Source organism: Muntiacus reevesi, chromosome 1 (genome assembly GCF_963930625.1).
Source record: "Muntiacus reevesi chromosome 1, mMunRee1.1, whole genome shotgun sequence".
In the NCBI taxonomy this organism is placed as follows: domain Eukaryota; kingdom Metazoa; phylum Chordata; class Mammalia; order Artiodactyla; family Cervidae; genus Muntiacus; species Muntiacus reevesi.
Window position 1 is genome coordinate 110,875,127 of NC_089249.1, and position 19,871 is coordinate 110,894,997.

General features: G+C 37.2%; 1 protein-coding gene across 2 annotated transcripts in view; it reads right to left on the bottom strand.

Moving 5' to 3' along the window:
• Positions 1 to 10,614: 10,614 nt before the first annotated feature.
• Positions 10,615 to 19,871, bottom strand: part of FNBP1L (formin binding protein 1 like) — a 113,068-nt gene continuing 103,811 nt past the window's right edge. Inside the window, exons 12-15 of one of the 2 annotated variants that reach the window (XM_065908464.1) lie at positions 19,506 to 19,600; positions 15,646 to 15,794; positions 14,147 to 14,305; positions 10,615 to 12,342 (exon numbers count right to left, since the gene is read on the bottom strand). In XM_065908464.1, the coding sequence (XP_065764536.1) occupies positions 12,296 to 12,342; positions 14,147 to 14,305; positions 15,646 to 15,794; positions 19,506 to 19,600 (450 nt within the window). In that variant the 3' untranslated portion in view covers positions 10,615 to 12,295. Of the gene's footprint in view, positions 12,886 to 14,146; positions 14,306 to 15,645; positions 15,795 to 19,505; positions 19,601 to 19,871 lie in introns of both variants that reach the window. The other variant, XM_065908465.1, reaches the window with a different exon arrangement.

Here is a 19,871-nt window from a genome sequence, read left to right on the forward strand (position 1 = left end):
GTGTAACTCTATGGCTGATTCGTGTCAATGTATGACAAAACCCACTGAAATGTTGTGAAGTAATTGACCTCCAACTAATAAAATAAAATTAAAAAAAAAAAAAAAAAAAAAGAGATGCAGGTTCAATCCCTGAGTCAGGAAGATCTCCTCTGAGTAGGAAATGGTAACCCACTCCAGTATTATTCCCAGGGTTACAAGAACAGTCATGTAGTTGCGGAGTTGGACATGACTGATCACACTTCACACTACTACTAGATCCTACTGAAGCTTTAATGAACTCAAAAACATATCAGAAGACCATGCCCAGAATACAGCAGAGACAAGAAAAATAAAAGAGATCAAAAGTGAAAGTTAAATCAATCAGTCGTGTCCGACTCTTTGCGACCCCATGGACTGTAGCCTACCAGGATCCTCTGTCCATGGGATTTTCCAGACAAGAATACTGGATTAAAAGACCTGAACAATTTGTAATAGAATGACCCAATGCATCTCATCAGAGCTCAAGAAGGAAAGAGAGGTAGGGAGGAAGGAATTCATCCAGAAGAGTGAGCAGAGAAACTGCTAAGCTTATAGGTAGATTAAGACAAACACTAAAAATAGTGTCTACTATGTGGGGTTAAAAAAAGTCAATTAAAAGAGTAGCACAAACCAGGAGTGGGGTGATTAGTTACTGGAGTTTTGATAAAGTATTACTCTTAGATAATAATTAGCTTTAAATTTTAAGTGAGTATGCAAAATATCAAGGGTAAATACAAGAACAGAAATTATGGTCCAAGTTTCAAACTAGTAGAGGAAAAAAACATGGAGAATACCAACAAGATTGCTGGGAGAAATATAAACAACTTGGATGTGCAGATGAAGCACTTTAATGGCAGAAAGTGAAGAGGAATAAAGAACCTCTTGATGAAGGTGAGAAAGAGTGAAAAAGCTGGCTCAAAACTCAACATTCAAAAAACTAAGATTATGGCATCCAGTCCCATCACTTCATGGCAAAGAGATAAGGGAAAAGTGATAACAGTGGCAGATTTTATTTTCTTGGGCTCCAAAATCACTGCAGACGGTGACTGAAGCCACGAAATTAAGATGCCTGCTCCCTGAAAAAAAGCTATGACAAACCTAAACAGTGCATTAAAAAGCAGAGACATCACTTTGCCGACAAAGTTCCGTATAGTCAAAGCTATGGTTTTTCCAGTAGTCATGTATGGATGTAAGAGTTGGATCATAAAGAAGGCTGAGTGCTGAAGAACTGATGCTTTCAATTTGTGGTGCTGGCGAAGACTCTTGAGAGTCCCTTAGACAGCAAGGAGATCAAACCAGTCAATCCTAAAGGAAATCAACCCTGAATATTCATTGGAAGGACTGATGCTCAAGGTGAAGCTTCAATACTTTGGCCACCTGATGTGAAAAGCTGATTCAGTGGAAAAGACCCTGATCCTGGAAAAGATTGAGGGCAAGAGGAGAAGGGGGCAACAGAGGATGAGATGGTTGGATGGCATCACTGATTCAATGGATATATTTGAGCAAACTCTGGGAGACAGTGAAGGGAAGCCTGGCCTGCTGCAATTCATGGGGTCGCAAAGAGTCAGACACGACTTAGCAACTGAACAACAACAACAAACCAAAAATATATTTAAAGAGACATAAAAAAGTGAGATGAATAGCAGGCACAAAGACAGCAGAAATAAGTCTGAACTTATCAATAGTCATTATGAATGTAAACATACTGAACCCTCCAGTTAAAAGTCAGAGGTGATCAACTAAATTTACAACAAAATCACTCTATATATCTACAAGAGACATAAAGCGTAAAAATACATAGAAATTGAAAATTCATTTTTTTAAAAGGTTGGGATAATTATGAAAGAAAGAATAGGGTATAATTTGTGAGAGGAATGTGGTGGGTTACTGAGGTGCTGGTAATGCTTTTTTGCCTGACTTAAAAGTTACTGACTTTCTAATAACTTAAGCTGTACAATTATGTTATATACATTTTCTGAATATTTTATCATAATGTTAAGCATTGCTTAGGGATATTTGTATATTGTTGTATATTGTCACCCTGCTTATTTAACTTATATGCAGAGTACATCATGAGAAACACTGGGCTGGATGAAGCGCAAACTGGAATCAAGATTGCCGGGAGAAATATTAATAACGTCAGCTATGCAGATGATACCACCCTTATGACAGAAAGCAAAGAAGAACTAAAGAGCCTCTTGATGAAAGTGAAAGAGGAGAGTAGAAAAGTTGACTTAAAATTCAACATTCAGAAAACTAAGATCATGGCATCTGGTCCCATCACTTCGTGCAAATAGATGGGGAAACAGTGGAAACAGTGACAGGTTTTATTTTGGGGGGCTCCAAAATCACTGCAGATGGTGACTGAAGCCATGAAATTAAAAGATGCTTGCTCCTTGGAAGAAAAGTTATGACCAACCTAGACAGCATATTAAAAAGCAGAGACATTACTTTGCCAACAAATGTCCGTCTAATCAAAGCTATGGTTTTTCCAGTAGTCACGTATGGATGTGAGAGTTGTACCATAAAGAAAGCTGAGTGCCAAAGAATTGATGCTTTTGAACTGTGGTGTTGGAGAAGACTCTTGAGAGTCCTTTGGACTGCAAGGAAATCCAACCAGTCCATCCTAAAGGAAATCAGTCCTGAATATTCATTGGAAGGACTGATGCTGAAGCTGAAACTCCAACACTTTGGGCACATGATGTGAAAAGGTGACTCATTGGAAAAGACCCTGATGCTGGGAAAGACTGAAGACGGGAGAAGGGGATGACAGAGGATGAGATGGTTGGATGGCATCACCGACTCAATGGACATGAGTTTGAATAAACTCCGGGAGTTGGTGATGGACATGGAGGCGTGGCTTGCTGCAGTCCACGGGGTTGCAAAGAGTCAGACACAAATGAGCGACTGCACTGAACTATCAGAACTTGGTGAAGAAATTTTTTAATGTTATTCTATTAAAAACCTGAAAACCACTGAAAAGAAGTAAATGAAGGAACCATGTTCATCAACTAGAATATTCAGTATTAGAGACAATTAGTTCTTAATACGATCTATAAATTCAATGCAACCCCACTCAAAATTCAATAGGACCTTTCAAGTTAGCTTGATTAAGCTTTTCCTAAAACTGTTAATGGCTAGGAAATCAAGACCATCATTGGTTAGGAAAATAAGACAGATGGAGGAGTGTATCTGTTCTACCAAATATAAAAGCTCATGATTAAAACACACTATTGACTGGACACAATATGTTTTTAGAGAGTGATACTATTAACATCAGGGATTCCCGGGTGGCACTAGTGGTAGAGAACCCACCTGCCTACCCAGGAGACATGAGACACAGGTTTGATGCCTGGGTCAGGAAGATCCCCTGGAAGAGGAAATGGCAACTCACTCCAATACTCTTGCCTGGAGAATCCCATGAACAGAGAAGCCTGGCAAGCTACAGCCCACAGAGTCGCATAGAGTTGGGACTGACTGACTGACTCAGCATGCACGCACAATTAACATCACCATGTGAAGTTGTTAGAGCTTAAAATGATCCAGGGTTCATTAGACAACTTGTGACTGTCACTATTGTTTACATTTTGCACTCAGGTTTTTGTTCCAACCCTATGTATATTATAAATGTACAAATTTTCAAAAAGGACACATAGTGAAATTTTAAGTGAAGAAAAAATTTTCAGTGCATCTTATGCAGAAACGGATACTTTCTCTGATTGGCTGAGCAACATATATACTGGTGTCACAGATAACAGTTCTTCAGAATATAGTTCTGACTCAGATGATGTGAGTATTAGACCAACAAATACAAAAAGCTTTAGTGACTGATTCTGATACAGAAAGTGAAAATGAAACTCACGGTGCTCGAGAATGCTCCTTTGCTTCTGCATTAGAGTGGACTGCAAACATTTCATGAAAACTAGACTTTACAGATATAACTACTGCATGTAATAACCTGCAAAGTGTTAGTGAAATAACATAATTAATTACTGACTGGGCCAAAATAAAAATCACCAGCCATAAGCATTCATTTCTGCAAAAATCCCCCAGTCAATAATGAGTTATAGTAATCAAAAAACTGTCATTAAAAATTTAATATATTACAGGAGCATAACATTGCCAATCAGTGGAGGAAAGGATGATTCTTTAAATAAATAATTCTTGAACAATTGGTGAAGCAAATGAAAGGTAGAGAAGGTGGTTCTTTGTCTCATATGCTGAAGTAAAATCTAGATGAATTAAGATCCCACACATGAAACACAAAACCATAACACTTTTAGAAGAAAACACTGGAGAATATCTTTTTTACTTTGAATCAAGGAAGAATTTCTTAAAACTAGATAGGAAAGCATTAAATATGAAAGATGCATCGATCTACATTAAAATGAACTTCTATTCATCAAAAGATAATCCTAGATAGACTGAAAAAACTGAAAGTTATCAGCAGCACATAAAAATAAGCTAGTATGGCAGGTAACCTCCAGGATGGCCCCAGACCTTCCCTGCCGCCTGGTGTTCACACCCTTGTGTTGTCCCCTCCCACTTACACCAGGGTTGGTTTGCATCACCAAGAAATGGTATTCACATCTGAGATTAGCTATAAAAGATTGCTGATTCTATCTTGAATTTTTCTCCTTTGGATCACTCACTAAAGAAAGCAAGATGCCACACATAGTGATGAACATCACTATGAAGAGGTCCACATGGCAAGGATCATGTGAATGATCTCAGAAGTGGATTCTCCAGTCCAGTCTGAGTCAAAGCCTTGAGATGATTGCAACCCTGGTCAGAATACCCATGAATAAATACAGAAACCAACCTAAGGAAAAAATGGGCAAAAGATATAAAGAGGCTTTTCACAGAAGAGGAAACACAATGATAAATATGATATGATGGTCAACATTATCAATAATCAAGAAAAAGCAAGACTATAATAAAATGCTATTTTACATCCATTGAACTGAAAAAAAAAAAAAAAATGAAGTCTTACTCCTAAATTGTTGGTGAGGATATGGAGAATAAATAACCATTATACATTAACTTGTAAGTCTGTAAAAATGTTACAAGCACTTCAAGGGGAAAATGTGGCGTTACCTTTTTAAATTAAAGATAAATATAACCCATAACTTAGCAATTCCATTCCTAGCCATAGATCTTAGAAACTTACATTAGTAAACATGCACATAGATGTACATACGAGCAGTGTTTATTCTAGCAAAATTCAGTAAATAGACCAGATATCCATCAAGATGAGAACAGATAAATTCTGTATATTTATATAATGGAATACTATACACAGTAAAACGAACTATGCATAAATATGGATAAATCTATTAAGTGGAAAAAGCAACTCTCAGAAGATACCATGCAGGAACTTCCCTGGTGACTCAGTGGTAAAGAATTCACCTGCCAATGCAGGAGACATGGGTTCGATCCCTGGTCTGAAAAGATCCCACATACCACGGAGCAACTAAGTCCATAGGCCACAACTACTTAGCCTGCACTCTAGAGCCCAGGTGCCACAATTACTAAAGCCCATGTGCCCTAGAGCCTCTGCTCCACAACAAGAGAAACCACCACAATGAGAAGTCCATGCACTTCAGTGAAAAGCAGACCCCACTCTGCAACTAGAAAAATGCCCACATAGCAATGAAGACCCAGCAAAGCCAAATAAGTAAGTAAATAGAAGATACTATGCAATATTGAAAATACTTAACAAGTGGGATGTTAATATATAAATCACGTATGAACTAATGAATTAATGTACAAATAAATGTGCAAATCAACTAAAATAACCCCCTTTACTATTTAAATATAATGTTTATCAAGCAATGAAAGTGGTACAAATCAATCACTAATAATTTCCATAAAAATAATTAAGGTTGGGTTGGTATAACTTTGTTGACTTGACTACCACCAACTAAATAATGCCTCCATGATTTAACACAGGGCTGGAAACTCTTCCAATGACTTCCCCTTCCAGTTGCTAGTTATTAATTTACTAATGTGCTATCTGGCACCCAGAGACAGTAGACACACAGCTGATCCCCATCTCACCTCACTGGTTAGAACAGTACCATTTGGATGCAGGCTGTATGCCAAGAGCCAGTGGCAGGAGCACCCAGTTAGAAGAAAGACAGCACAAAAGATGAGGGAGAGGGAGCAAGCTGGGTGTGGACTGATGATTCTGGCTGCCAGAACTGGGAACTTGTACTTTATGTTTGTCTGAGATGAGCCAAGGGAGCAGTTGTGCTGTCACTTACCATATTCTTCTGGGTTATGAAACAAAGGCTGGTAGATTCCCTCTCCTTACCCCTCTTTAATGACCAAGGCAGGCTACCCTCCACCACAGCATAAGATGCCAAATAAAACAAAATGCTAAAAAATAAATAAATAAATAAATAAATCTAAGGGCCACTACTGTTGTTTAATCATTAAGTGGTGTCTGACTCTTTGTGACCCCCAGGGACTGCAGCCTTCCAGGCTCTTCTGTCCTCCACTAACTCCCCGAGTTTGCTCAAATGCACATCCATTGAGTGGTGAAAGGGCCATTTCTGCGCCACAAGAGGCTATGCCCCCAAACACCAGTGTCGACCACACGCCCTTCCAGTCTCCCCAGGTGCTACCACATCTTCCTTCCATATGTCTCCTCCCCTTGAGCAGGAAGAGGCAATTCTTTGAAGGATGAACAGGGGAGGTCTCCTCAGCTTAGCTGTCCAAAGTCCCCTCCCACTCCAGGGGCTTATAAAACCAAAATTCCCCAACACCTGAAATAACATATATCTATAGTAAGACCTTCAACTTTGTCTCCAGTACTCAAGCCAGAAATGCATCACGGAGTTTAACGTGGTTTCTGAAATAAACCACATGTAGTGAAACTTACAGGATTGACAAGTTTTACTACTTTTCAGAATTATTTTCTACCAACCAGTAAGGAAACACTTCCACAGCATTAACCGCAGCTATCTCAGATGGCTGTGACACCATCTTTACAGAGCTCAAAAACATGGAAAGCTCATCAGGTTTAGCAAACAAACAAACAAACAAAAAACCCCGTGTGGTAAAATGAAGAAAAAAACAAGAAACATAAAACTCACGATAGTAGTTATCTTTGAAGATGGTAATTTTCTATTTCTTCAGTTGACAGATTTATGTTTATGATGGGTCTTATCTCCTCAGGGTTGACATTTTGGGTTTAGCAAATCAGCTCATTGCAAGCTCCCATTCTCTACAATGATGCCATTACAATCTTATACAAATGAGTAAGAAATCTTGTTAATTACTGAAATTGTGCTGAAATCAGGGTAATTAATGTCTGTAGAATTTCCTATTTATATCTAAAGGAAGAAATGAGGCTACTGAAATGTGACTTATTCTTAGGAGCCAGGTCAGGTGCCCATTATATTTTCTCTTAAATGCTGACAAAAATTATCCAGTACTTTTAAGAGTTGTCAAAGTTCACAGAATTAACTCTACAAATTTTGGACAGAAGACCCAGACACTTCTCCAAAGACATTCAGATGGGCAACCGGCACATGAAAAAATGCTCAACATAACTAATTATTAAATGCAAATCAAAACTACAATGAAGTAACACCTCACACCTGTCAGAATGGTCATAATTAAAAAAAAAAAAAATCTACAAATAACAAATGCCAGAGGGGTACAGAGAAAAGGGGACCCTCCTACATTGTTGGTGGGAACATAAACTGGTGCAGCCACTATGGAGAACAGTATGGTAGTTCCTCAAAAAACTAGAGTTGCCATTTGATCTAGCAATCCCACTCCCAGGCACATATTCACACAAAACTATTATTCAAAAAGATATATCCACCCCAACGTCCACAGCAGTACTATTCACAATAGGCAAGACATGGAAGCAACCTAAATATTCATCAACAGAGGAATAAAGATATAGCACATATACACAAATAGAATAATACTCAGCCGTAAAAAAGAATGAAACGATGCCATCTGCAGGAACACAGATGGACCCAGAGATTGTCATCATTATCAAGTCAGAAAGACAAATACCATGTGATATCACTTTTATGTTAAACCTAAAATATGACACAAATGAACTTATCTACATAATAGAAATAGACTTAAGAGACATAGAGAACAGACGTGTGGTTGCTATGGGAGGTGGGAGGGATGGCGTGGGAGTTGGGGATTAGCAGATGCAAACTTGTAAATGTAGAATGGACAAACAACAAGGTCCTACTATATTCAATATCATGTGATACACCATAATGGAAAAGAATTTTTAAAAGAATTTGTGTGTTGTGTGTATATAACATACAAATATATATATATGTGTGTCTGTATAACTGAATCACTTTGGTGTACAGGAGAAATTAACACATTTAAATCAATAAAAAAATGTTTTAATTTATATTTTCTAATCCCCCACATTTTGGCATCTCTTACATTATCTATAGTTTCTTAGATTACAGATAGTGATTATAGCCAGGAATATATTGGATTAGCCAAAAAGTTCCTTTGCTTTTTAAGTAAAAAAAAAAAACACATTTTTCATTTTCACCAAGAATTTTATTGAACAACGTATTCACTATTTTGTTCCACTACCTTCTGCCATTTTTTCAGGCAACTTCATAATTCCATTTTCCCAAAACTTTATCTTTTTGAGCGAAGAACTGTTCCAGGTGCCCTTTACAGTCTTCTGAGGAATTTTTTCACTTTTCCCATTAAGAGAACTTTGTAAAGACGGAAATAAATGGGACATTGGAAGTCACGATGTCTGGTAAATAAGGTGGATCAATCAGAACTTTCCAGCCAAGTTGTTAACGGTTTTTGCCTGGTCATCAAAGAAACATGCAGTCTTATGTTCTCCTGACTTCTTCTTGACTAATTAGTCAAGTCTTCTCTTGACTAATTCTGGACAATTTTGGTTGGTCTAATGGGAACAAACAGTTGGTCTAAATGGGAACAGGACTTGTTGGAATTGTCTGGTTTTCCAGAAGGAGCTCATAATAGAGGACTTCTTTCCAGTTCCACCATATACACATCACTTTCTTGGGAGAAGACCACCCTTTGGTGTGGTTGGTGGTGGTTCATTTTGCTTGCCCCGTGATTTCTTCCGTTCCACATTATTGTACAGTATCCACTTTTCATTGCCCATCACTATTTTAAAAACATTTTCATTATGTTTAACTAGAGAATCACATGCAGAAACATGATCAGTAAGGTTTTTTTCATTTAATTTATGTGGAATCCAACCATCAAAGAGATGAATATAACCACACTGGTGCAAATGATTTTCAACACTTGATTTGAGTATGTTGGCTATCTCCCGTGAGGTGTAATGTTCTTGATTTGATTACTATCAACTTCAACTGGTCCAACAGACTGTGGAACTGTCCAAAGAGAAATCTCCAGCACAAAACTTCACAAAACACTTCTGATACATTTGATCAATTACAGCACCTTCTCTATACACTGCATTTCTTTTTTGTATCTGAGTTTTCACCTTTCTTAAAATAACAAACATAATATACCTAAATTGTTGCTTTTTTCCTTCCATCTTCAGTATTAAAATGGCTACACAAAAATAATGCATGCTGATATGACAGTTGTTACAATACAATCTAACATAATTGTTAAACTAAGCACTGCTAGAGCCATCTTATGGGAAAAAACAAACCTTTTAGCCAACCAAATATTTGATCCCGGGTACATGAGCTCACTGAAGTAGTTTTGGTGGGTTTTTTTTTTTTTTCACTTGCACTAATACGTTCTTCACAAAGAAAATCTATCCTTTACAACAAGTCTGGAGACCCTTTTCCTTTTACTCTTTCCTTAATACTGCTATAAGGATGTTATCTTTCCCTACCAAGTAGGATATGACTTCCTTGATTTTGGTTCAGATAGTAGAAGTCCTTTCCATTGTTGAGTATTCTGATAGGCGTTGTTTTCCTGATGATTTGTTTTGTGTATGTCCCTACTTAGAAGCTTGGCATGGATCTCTAAATTTTCATCTCAACAACTACCACCCCTCATTGTTCAGGATCAACTCTGAGTTTCATTCCTTTTTACAGTTTCTAGAACTTACTAGTCATAGTTTTGTATTTGCCCTTTTAAAAAAGGTTATTCTTCTGAAATTAAGACATTCTGAAATCATGGATGTGACACTAATTGTGGCCAGCATTCTGATTCCATGTTTTGAGATGCCGTGAAGACACAGGCGCTCACTCTGACTGGTTAGGAGAGCAGAAGCACAGGGACTGCTGACCAGCCTGAGGCTAGATCAAGCTATGTAGTGTAGGGACAGTTCTTATGGATGCAGAGGATAAGATGGTGTAAAAAAGTCTAACACAACTATTGTAGAACAAAGATTAAAAAATACAAATTATTATTCACTGTAAAGCAAGTTAACTTTTTTTTCTTTAGGAAAGTTTGAGAGAAACTAAACCTAGAATGTAACTTTCAAAACTGCTTTGCAAAACGTGCTGCCCAACACGAATGCTTCCATTTATGGAGTGTAGCCATCTATGTTGTATTACCTGGAGCGTAGCACATTCAATAACAAAACCAATACATCTCTTTAATTCACATAGCGATAATAAGAGATAATTCTATACACTTTAATGGACCATGAAAAGATTATTTTATTCCATGAAAATATTCTCAACAGAGAACACTATCTTAAACAAAGCATTTACATTAAGAAATCAACATGTGCACAGAAAGAGTAAAAATTACTGAAAAACTAAAGATTTCTTTTGGACAATTCACATGTTCAAATTTAAGAATGATTTAAACTGTGCGAGTACAAATGTCTTCCTTATTTTAATAATCCATATACAGGTTGCACTATTCCACATGAAGGAACTTGCCTCCTACAGAAGCAAATCCTGCTTTAAGAAAAACAAACAGTAGCTTGAAAAGAACAGTTAGTCCTCACAAGAAAGCCTTAAACTTTGCCCTCTGTGGCTATTAGCCAAAAAAACACAAGCAATTCAGGCTTTGTACAGAAGACAAACAGAGCCAGATCACATTTCCTCTTCACTCCTAACCTTGAAAATAAAAATAGCACTGGATTTTAAAACTACTTTATGTAGTCTGTCAGTACTGAATAATGTCACATTATATAAATAACCCTGTAACAAGATTTAAAATCTAAAACTTCAAAGTTTACTAGTCTTAAAGGTAATAAACTGTATGTCAGCTGTGTAATAGGAGCATACTTGATCTTACGATGGCATCCACTTTCACACAACTGTCATTCAGCTTTAGTATTAATATAACTGGTAGTACAATTCAAATAACACTGGGGAAAATTATTAAAGCAATCACACAGCTTCTAAAATATTGCTTGAAATCCAACAATACATAGACCATTTCACGTTTTCTTTCTTCCCTCAAAACAGTAAAGAACCAAATTAATCAATCTTCCATGTTACAAATATCCCCCCCACCCCCACCCACCTCCCTATTAAATGCCACTAAGAATCAGTAAAGATACAAGTCATTAACAGAATCACAAATGCAAGGCAGGACAACATGAGCAATAGGGGCACTGATGACAATTATATATACAAGTATAAACATACAGAAACTCCCATTTTACAAGTAAAAGTGCACATAGATCATTACAAAGTTTCACTATATTTTATCCAGTTCAAATAAAATCATCACTTGGAAACAAACTATCATTGTAATAATTAAATGAGAACACGGTAACCCCAAATTAAAGACAATGAGAGGAGAGGTCCATAAAACTTCTCATTGAAAACACTGATTAAATAAAATGGACTCGGACACGTCTTTAGTTTGATGTGTAAATTTGAAGACGCACCATCAAACGTGGCAGAGCGCTAAAAGCCCCCCATGGAGGTTGTGTGGCAGCGGCAGCAGCACTGCCAAGTTAAAGGAGGTCACACTGAGCTGACACATGAAGCCCTTTGTGGGACACTGTAGTGGCAGAGTTGGCAATCAACAGATTTAGGCACTCTAGTTTAAGGCAGCATTTGAATGGAAGCAGCTGACTTCTGACAACAGTCCTTTGTCTTGAGGCGGTGAGTATCTTCTGTGTTTATTATGCCAGGATTTCATTGCTGACTCTAGGCTCTTCCTTAGACTGAGGGGCTGAAGATCGATCATGTTTCAAAGAGTTCTTTCAACTGGGCTGTAGGCTAGAGCAGAGATGTTTTCTTTTTCTGATGATAAATACTTCAGGTTCACAAACTACTTCTTCATAATGCCAAAACTGGAATGTTCTGTAGTGGGGACATTATAGCAGCGTACACAAACACTAGGATGGAACATTAGTGCTGGAGATGTCTGACAAAGTGATTTGCACTACAAATGTAAAACAAAACAAAGGCTTTGACAAGAACAAGGGATTATAAAGACATGCCTAAAAATCTAAACCCGATCACTCTAGACATGCAACAGGATGTTAAGCAAGCACAGAGGTGGCGCAGGCAGACACTGACAAATGGCAAGGATTCTGACAGACAATGGGTCTAAAAGCCAATTAAAACAGAGCTGGGACAGACAGTCCTGTTAGGACAGTCAAATTTAATAAGAGCTCTGCATTCTTTCCAATTTGAACATCAGTAAAACAGATGGAAAAAAAGGTTAGCCATTGTTGGCTTTTTTTCCTTTATATGAATAGCTATAAATGACAAATTTAAGGGTTGGTATTACAATGATTTTTTAAAACAACACATGGAAATGCTAATGAAGTTAGTAAAAAATAACCATGTCTGCATGCACTCATGCAACTTGCTTCTCTCACTCTCTCTGAGCCTGACAACTCTAACACCTCCCCCCCAAAAGCAGCTGCATGTAACCTCCTTCAACATCTTGCCCATTTCCTCAGAAACCCTCTTCAGGAACCTGCAGTCCAGGAGGAAAAAGAAAAGAACAATTACTGAAGACCTTTGGTAAGACCAAAAGGGATGTCCAGTTTAAAGCGTCCATCCCAAATGTCTCTAAAATCATTTTATAGTCAGCTATTAAAAACACCAAAAAATGCTCGAACATGAGCAAAACTAAAGACCAATCTCTTAACTGCTTCCTCACTTTACCTCCCTAGACAACTAGCACTGCCTATCTTGACTGTACAGTGTTTCCCACAAGTGCTTATTAAAATTAGTTGGAAAAAAACTATCCTAATAACTGAAAATTCAGTTAAAATGAGGAAATGCCCTCGATGATAGTACAGATATATTCCTCCAACCCAGTTAGTGAAAAAAAGTCATTTTTTCTTTCAGGCAAAATTTGCCAGTACTTCCCCACCATGCAAGATTTCCTCTTAGTTTATTTAGAATCCATTTTCCTATGTATAATTGCTAAATGCTAATATCACTAAAGTGACATTTCTCAAAAGATATTTCAAGATGAAAAATACAAGCATTAATTCAGAAGAAAGCTTGTACATTACTGAAAATTACTAGAAAACCTGAAAATATCCTTGGGTCTCAAAAGAAAGCCATTTTATTCACTTAAGAGCAAGACCAGGCCCATTTATTTTGCATCTCTTGATTAGCCTACTACAAAATAGATTATGTGCTACATGCCCATTTTCTTCCTTTAGGAAACCAAAATTAAGAACAGGGACAAAAACGAAAATGATTACATTCGTATTTTATCCATTAGCTAATTATTTTTTCCTAGAAACTGTAGCTACAATTTCAAACTCCTATACCAAACCACTCTTTTGGGCATTAGCAAGCATTTCAGTGCAGTTTTACTTGAGTTTACTACCATCACTGTGTTTCCTGAAGCAAAGTATAAGGGGGTAGGGAGCTTTCTACCTATGTATTCCTGCCCAGTAGATCAAATTCTATGATTTATACGGCAGAAAAACACAAATCCTTCACACAGACTTAAGCAGAACACAGAGCAAAAGGCATCAATTAAGCTTCACACCAACATCACTCAAATGGTAAAGCGTCACAAGAACAGTTTCTTGTGGTAATACTCACATCTCTTAAGATCGAGCCTACGCTCAGCTCACATAGTGAACAATAAATCTTGGATGCCCTTTAAGCTTTCTTATGTTTTCCCACCCATTGACTGCATTTTGATTTTGTTATCATTCTTATGTCATATGTGTTACAAAGTTGCCGATTAGTTTAGATGTAAGTTACTGCACCTTTACTGTTTTTCTCTAGAGTTACATCTATGTATGATGTGGGAACGTAGCCTTCTTCACCGTTCTGTCTCCGAGCTCTTGTCCATCCGTCACCCTTGTCCTCCTCAATAATGTACAGAACTTCACCTTCTTTCATTGCCAGAGTGCCTTCATTATGTCCTAAATGAGAGTTTTCATAGCACAACCATAATTTAACCATAACAACAATTTTGAATAAAAGTTACAAATACAAAACAATGTGAAACCCTGCTAGATTTCAATATAATAGAACTATGAGCACACTGACTCTCATGACGAACACCTTCATGACGCTTTGTAGTTTGCCCTACACTTTCATATACTTATCTCATTTGAACTGCACAATAACCCTGTGAGGCTGGCATTAACAGCAAAACCATGAAAGATTAAATATCTCAGCTACAACAATACTGTATGATTTGACAGGGTACACGAACTTTATTTCACTACTCTAACTCCTTCCTCAAATTTGAGTGGCAGTGCTATCTAGAAAATTCATGAAGTTTAGATCAAGAAAAGAGTAACAAGACAGTGAAAGGGCTGGAAGAAATAAGGGAAGAATATGATTTTAGAAGCAGAATAATCATAGTCATAAAGCACAAACCTCCTTTAAAACTCATCAGCCTCAGGCCTCTCTTCCCAATCCCTTAGCCATTTCCAAGCTGCTTAACAGTAACAATTATCACAAATGAATCTTTATTTAACATATGCTAAATTCGTCCCTTCCTGTCTATATTACAAGATCTTATTTAACACAGTTTTCTCAGAGTGAGGAATAACTGAAAATTACTCAATTTAAAAACCAAAATCATAGATGGGTAGGGAAGGACCTTAAATCATACACCATTTTATACCAACTTCTTTGTGAAGGTGTTACTCTGCTCCTTGGTGAAATGAAGGAAACAATTTTTCAAAGTCCAAGAAAGAGAAGGGTAACTAAAAATGTGTGACAAGACCACACCTTCCTTCCCTCACTTTGTTCTCCAACTACCACAGGAGAAGGATGGCACAGTCAGAAGCTACATTTTCTCCTTCCGATATTTGAAAATATGCCCGACAGACTCAGGATATGGTAGCGGCAGTCAGCTATGCCATTTGCCACCAGCCACTCAATAATAACAACTTACAAGGAAGAGCATGAAGTGCTATCTACCAGCCTTCCACTTTCTGGATTGAGCTTTATGTTCAAGCAGCTTCAGCTCTGATGAGTACATTAGTAAGGTCTCTTTGGGAAATTCTGTTATCAGCCAAAGTTGATAATTAAACAATAATCTTTATTAGGATACTGGTAACATAGGCAATTTTCTTTCAATGTCAGTATAGAAGGAACATCTCTGTATTTGTAATGTAGTTAATATTCACACTAATGAGCCTGGATAATTTTCTAGCAATTGTATTTAGCTATAAGGACATGGACTCAGTACACATGTAGGCTTTAAGGAACCAATTTTATCAAATACAATGCATTAAGAAAATCATACCATCAAAAGGGTAGATAGCTTTGCAGTGTCCAATAGCAGGCAAGGGATCATCATCTTCAAACTCATCATCAAACTCACTGTGGTGGCCATGCTGTTGGGGTGGTCCACGAACTTCTTGGTTTGCATCATCAGTGTAACTTCCCTCAGGACTATAAAACAAAATTATCTCTCATCAAGTATCACAAAGATGGGAACTTTTTATATTACCTACAAACTGATCTCCACAAGATCAATTCAGAGAATCAAAAATCAAAGACACGGTTCCCAATTAAGCCTTTATTTTCTTAAATGTTGAAATGTGTGTGTGTGCATGGCTTCTAATTCAAAATGCTTCTTGCTGGATTTCCTGAAATTAAAAAAAATTAAAGATAATAATGTTCTAGGCACATAACATGTACTTAGTAAATATGTCTCATTACCACTGGGTCCAGAGATAAAATGGAAAAATGTCATGAAGAGTTGGATTTTATCATCTCAGATTCAAGAGGGATGAAGGAATTTACCCACTGTTTTTGCCAAGAAAACTAAAATTTCTTAGAGGATCCACCCAGACCAATGTTCAGTTCACAGGTTTCAGGTAGAGTTGCTCTTGCCTGGTTCCAGAGGATCCATCTTAACAGAGAACATGCATGACCAGAGTGAATAGCTCACACGAAGGCATGTAACTAAGATATGAGAGATGAACAGACTGTTGTTTGGGATTATTGAAAGAGAAAAATTCCCTTCCTTTTCTATTGGACCCGAACCTAGAGAAATATGAGCTTACAGTTTTAGAAGATCACCATACAGAGGACTGTACAAAAAAGATCTTCACGACGCATATGATCACGGTGGTGTGATCACTCACCTAGAGCCAGATATCCTAGAATGTGAAGTCAAGTGGGCCTTAGAAAGCATCACTATGAACAAAGCTAGTGGAGGTGATGGAATTGCAGTTGAGCTATTTCAAATCCTAAAAGATGATGCTGTGAAAGTGCTGCACTCAATATGTCAGCAAATTTGGAAAACTCAGCAGTGGCCACAGGACTGGAAAAGGTCAGTTTTCATTCCAATCCCTAAGAAAGGCAATTCCAAAGAATGCTCAAACTACCGCACAATTGCACTCATCTCACACACTAGTAAAGTAATGCTCAAAATTCTCCAAGCCAGGCTTCAGCAATACATGAAGCGTGAACTTCCAGATGTTCAAGCTGGATTTAGAAAAGGCAGAGAAATCATATTCAAATCGCCAACATCTGTTGAATCATCGAGAAAGCAAGAGAGTTCCAGAAAAACATGTATTTCTGCTTTATTGACTATGCCAAAACCTTTGACTGTGTGGATCACAAAAAACTATGGAAACTTCTGAAAGAGATGGGAATACCAGACCACCTGACCTGCCTCTTGAGAAACCTGTATGCAGGTCAGGAAGCAACAGTTAGAACTGGACATGGAACAACAGACTGGTTCCAAATAGCAAAAGGAGTAGGTCAAGGCTGTATATTGTCACCCTGCTTATTTAACTTATATGCAGAGTGCATCATGAGAAATGCTGGGTTGGAAGAAACACAAGCTGGAATCAAGACGCCGGGAGAAATATCAATAACCTCAGATATGCAGATGACACCACTCTTTATGGCAGAAAGTGAAGAGGAACTAAAAAGCCTCTTGATGAAAATGAAAGAGGAGAGTGAAAACACTGGCTTAAAGCTCAACATTCAGAAAACTAAGATCATGGCATCCGGTCCCATCACTTCATGGGAAATAGATGGGGAAACAGTGGAAACAGTGGCTGACTTTAATTTGGGGGGCTCCAAAATCACTGCAGATGGTGACTGCAGCCATGAAATTAAAAGACGCTTACTCCTTGGAAGCAAAGTTATGACCAACCTAGAGAGCACACTAAAAAGCAGAGACATTATTTTGTCAAAAAAGGTCCATCTAGTCAAGGCTATGGTTTTTCTAGTAGTCATGTACACATGTGAAAGTTGGACTATAAAGAAAGCTGAGCACCAAAAAATTGATGCTTCTGAACTGTGGTGTTCGAGAAGACTTTTCAGAATCCCTTGGACTGCAAGGAGATCCAACCAGTCCATCCTAAAGGAGATCAGTCCTGGGTGTTCATTGGAAGGACTGATGTTGAAGCTGAAACTCCAATACTTTGGCCACCTCATGCAAAGAGTTGACTCATTGGAAAAGACCCTGATGCTGGGAAAGACTGAAGGCAGAAGGAAAAAGGGATGACAGAGGATGAGATGGTTGGATGGCATCATCGACTCAATGGACATGAGTTTAGGTAAACTCCGGGAGTTGGTGGACAGGGAGGCCTGATGTGCTGCAGTTCATGAGGTTGCAAAGAGTTGGACACAACTGAGCGACTGAACTGAACTGATATAGAGCCTTAAAATGAAGTTAACACAGTGGAAGGCAGAACTGTGAAGTGGAAATGGAAAACTGAAGATATCAACTGAATTCCTAGATGAAGCTCTCCCTAAAGTTAATCAATAAAATCCCTTTTCTGTTTAAGTCAGTATGGGTAAAGGATTCATCCTGTCACTGAAAATCAAAAGACTCCTAGGAAAATTGATTTCCAGTTAATCACATTAATAGGAAGTTAGTAACTAAGAAAATCCAAAAAAGCAGGCAATCCAAAGACACTTTTTCGATAAATTTTTACTTCAAAAGAGAAAAATGTTAATTTTGCCGAAGAATCAGATGACTGAGATTTTAATAATGGTAAAATTTGCCTGATTAGATTTTGCAGTATTTCCAGTATGTCTGGAAGCTAAATTCTTAATAACACAAACCAGAGAGATTAGATTCTTTTAATCTAGGTTTTACCTAAACAAAAACCCATTATCGCTTAAGGAAATGTACTCTTTCAAAAAGTGATAATGGAAAGGAAGAGGAATTAACATCTACTACCAGGTATTTTACTGTTAGGTGCTTTGTGTACATTATTTCATTCATTACTAATAACCCTAAATGACAGGTATTTTAATCTTTATTTTATATTTTAGGAAACTGAGACTCAGCACTAAAATGAATTTGCTAAATGTGAAGGGAAGGGATAAATCAGGATCTCAGGATTAACACACACACAACACTACTATATATAAGACAGATAACCAAGAAGGATCTACTGTATAGCATAGGCAACTCTACTCAATATTCTGTGATAACATATATGAGAAAAGAATTTGAAAATGAATATACATATAACTGAATCACTTTATTGTACATCTGAAACTAACACCATAAATCAACTATAAGCCAATAAAAATTTTAAAAAAATCAATTTCTTCAAATTACAATGTAATTAGGTATAAACCAATTATTGATACTAGATCTCTCAAATTCTTCTGAGTCCAAATTTGTTGGATTTTATTATAAGGGGGTGGGGTGGTGGGGTGGAAATATTACCCAAAGGGAGAAAATGTCACAAATGGTCTGAAAACATGGAAACTTAGTAAAATGTCTTTTGGAAGCTCTGATCCAATCTAGCAATATGCACTTTTTTTCTTTACAAAACTTTGAGTAATTTGACAGTTAAATTTTTCTTTGGTGTAAGCTACCCAACTCCATCTAAACTTTCAGGCAATCTTCCTAGTACCATGCCTCTAGACTACAGCTCCCAGAAATTTCCAAGTTCCTATCACTGTTTTTAGATGCATTACAAACTAGAAATGAGTAGCAAAATAACACCTCATAATTCACCTGTAGCTGACGTAAAGAAAAGAAAATTATTTAGGTTCAAAGACTGAGTTATTAAAAGCCAAACTTATCAAATTAGGAAAAAAGAGAATTGCCCAAAATTTAGGACAAAAGAGAAAAGCTGGGGGTGGGGGGAGAAAAAATACAAATAAAATGCAAAAAATAACCTTTCTCGTCCCTGTGTTACAAGATGATTTATGTCACTGCTATGTCTTCTGTCTCCTCTTCCAGCTGTTTTGCCTTCAACTTCAGAAAGCCAAGCCTTAGAGGGAAAAACAAGTAAAACCGAGCTCAGTAAATATATTTTAAAGCTCATAAGATATTCTACATTGAAAATGTGATTTGAGCCTTTATTATTTATTATCTAATTCTTAGAGAAGGGAAATCTTTAATTTCAATTTGGTCAGTGATCAATGTTACAGCTGATTAAAAATAGTATAAATAGTTAGTTCCACATAAAGTTTTAAATAAGAAAAAAACTTCAATGGGAGGCTAATTCTAAAGATGATACCTTATTTTTACATCATAATGAT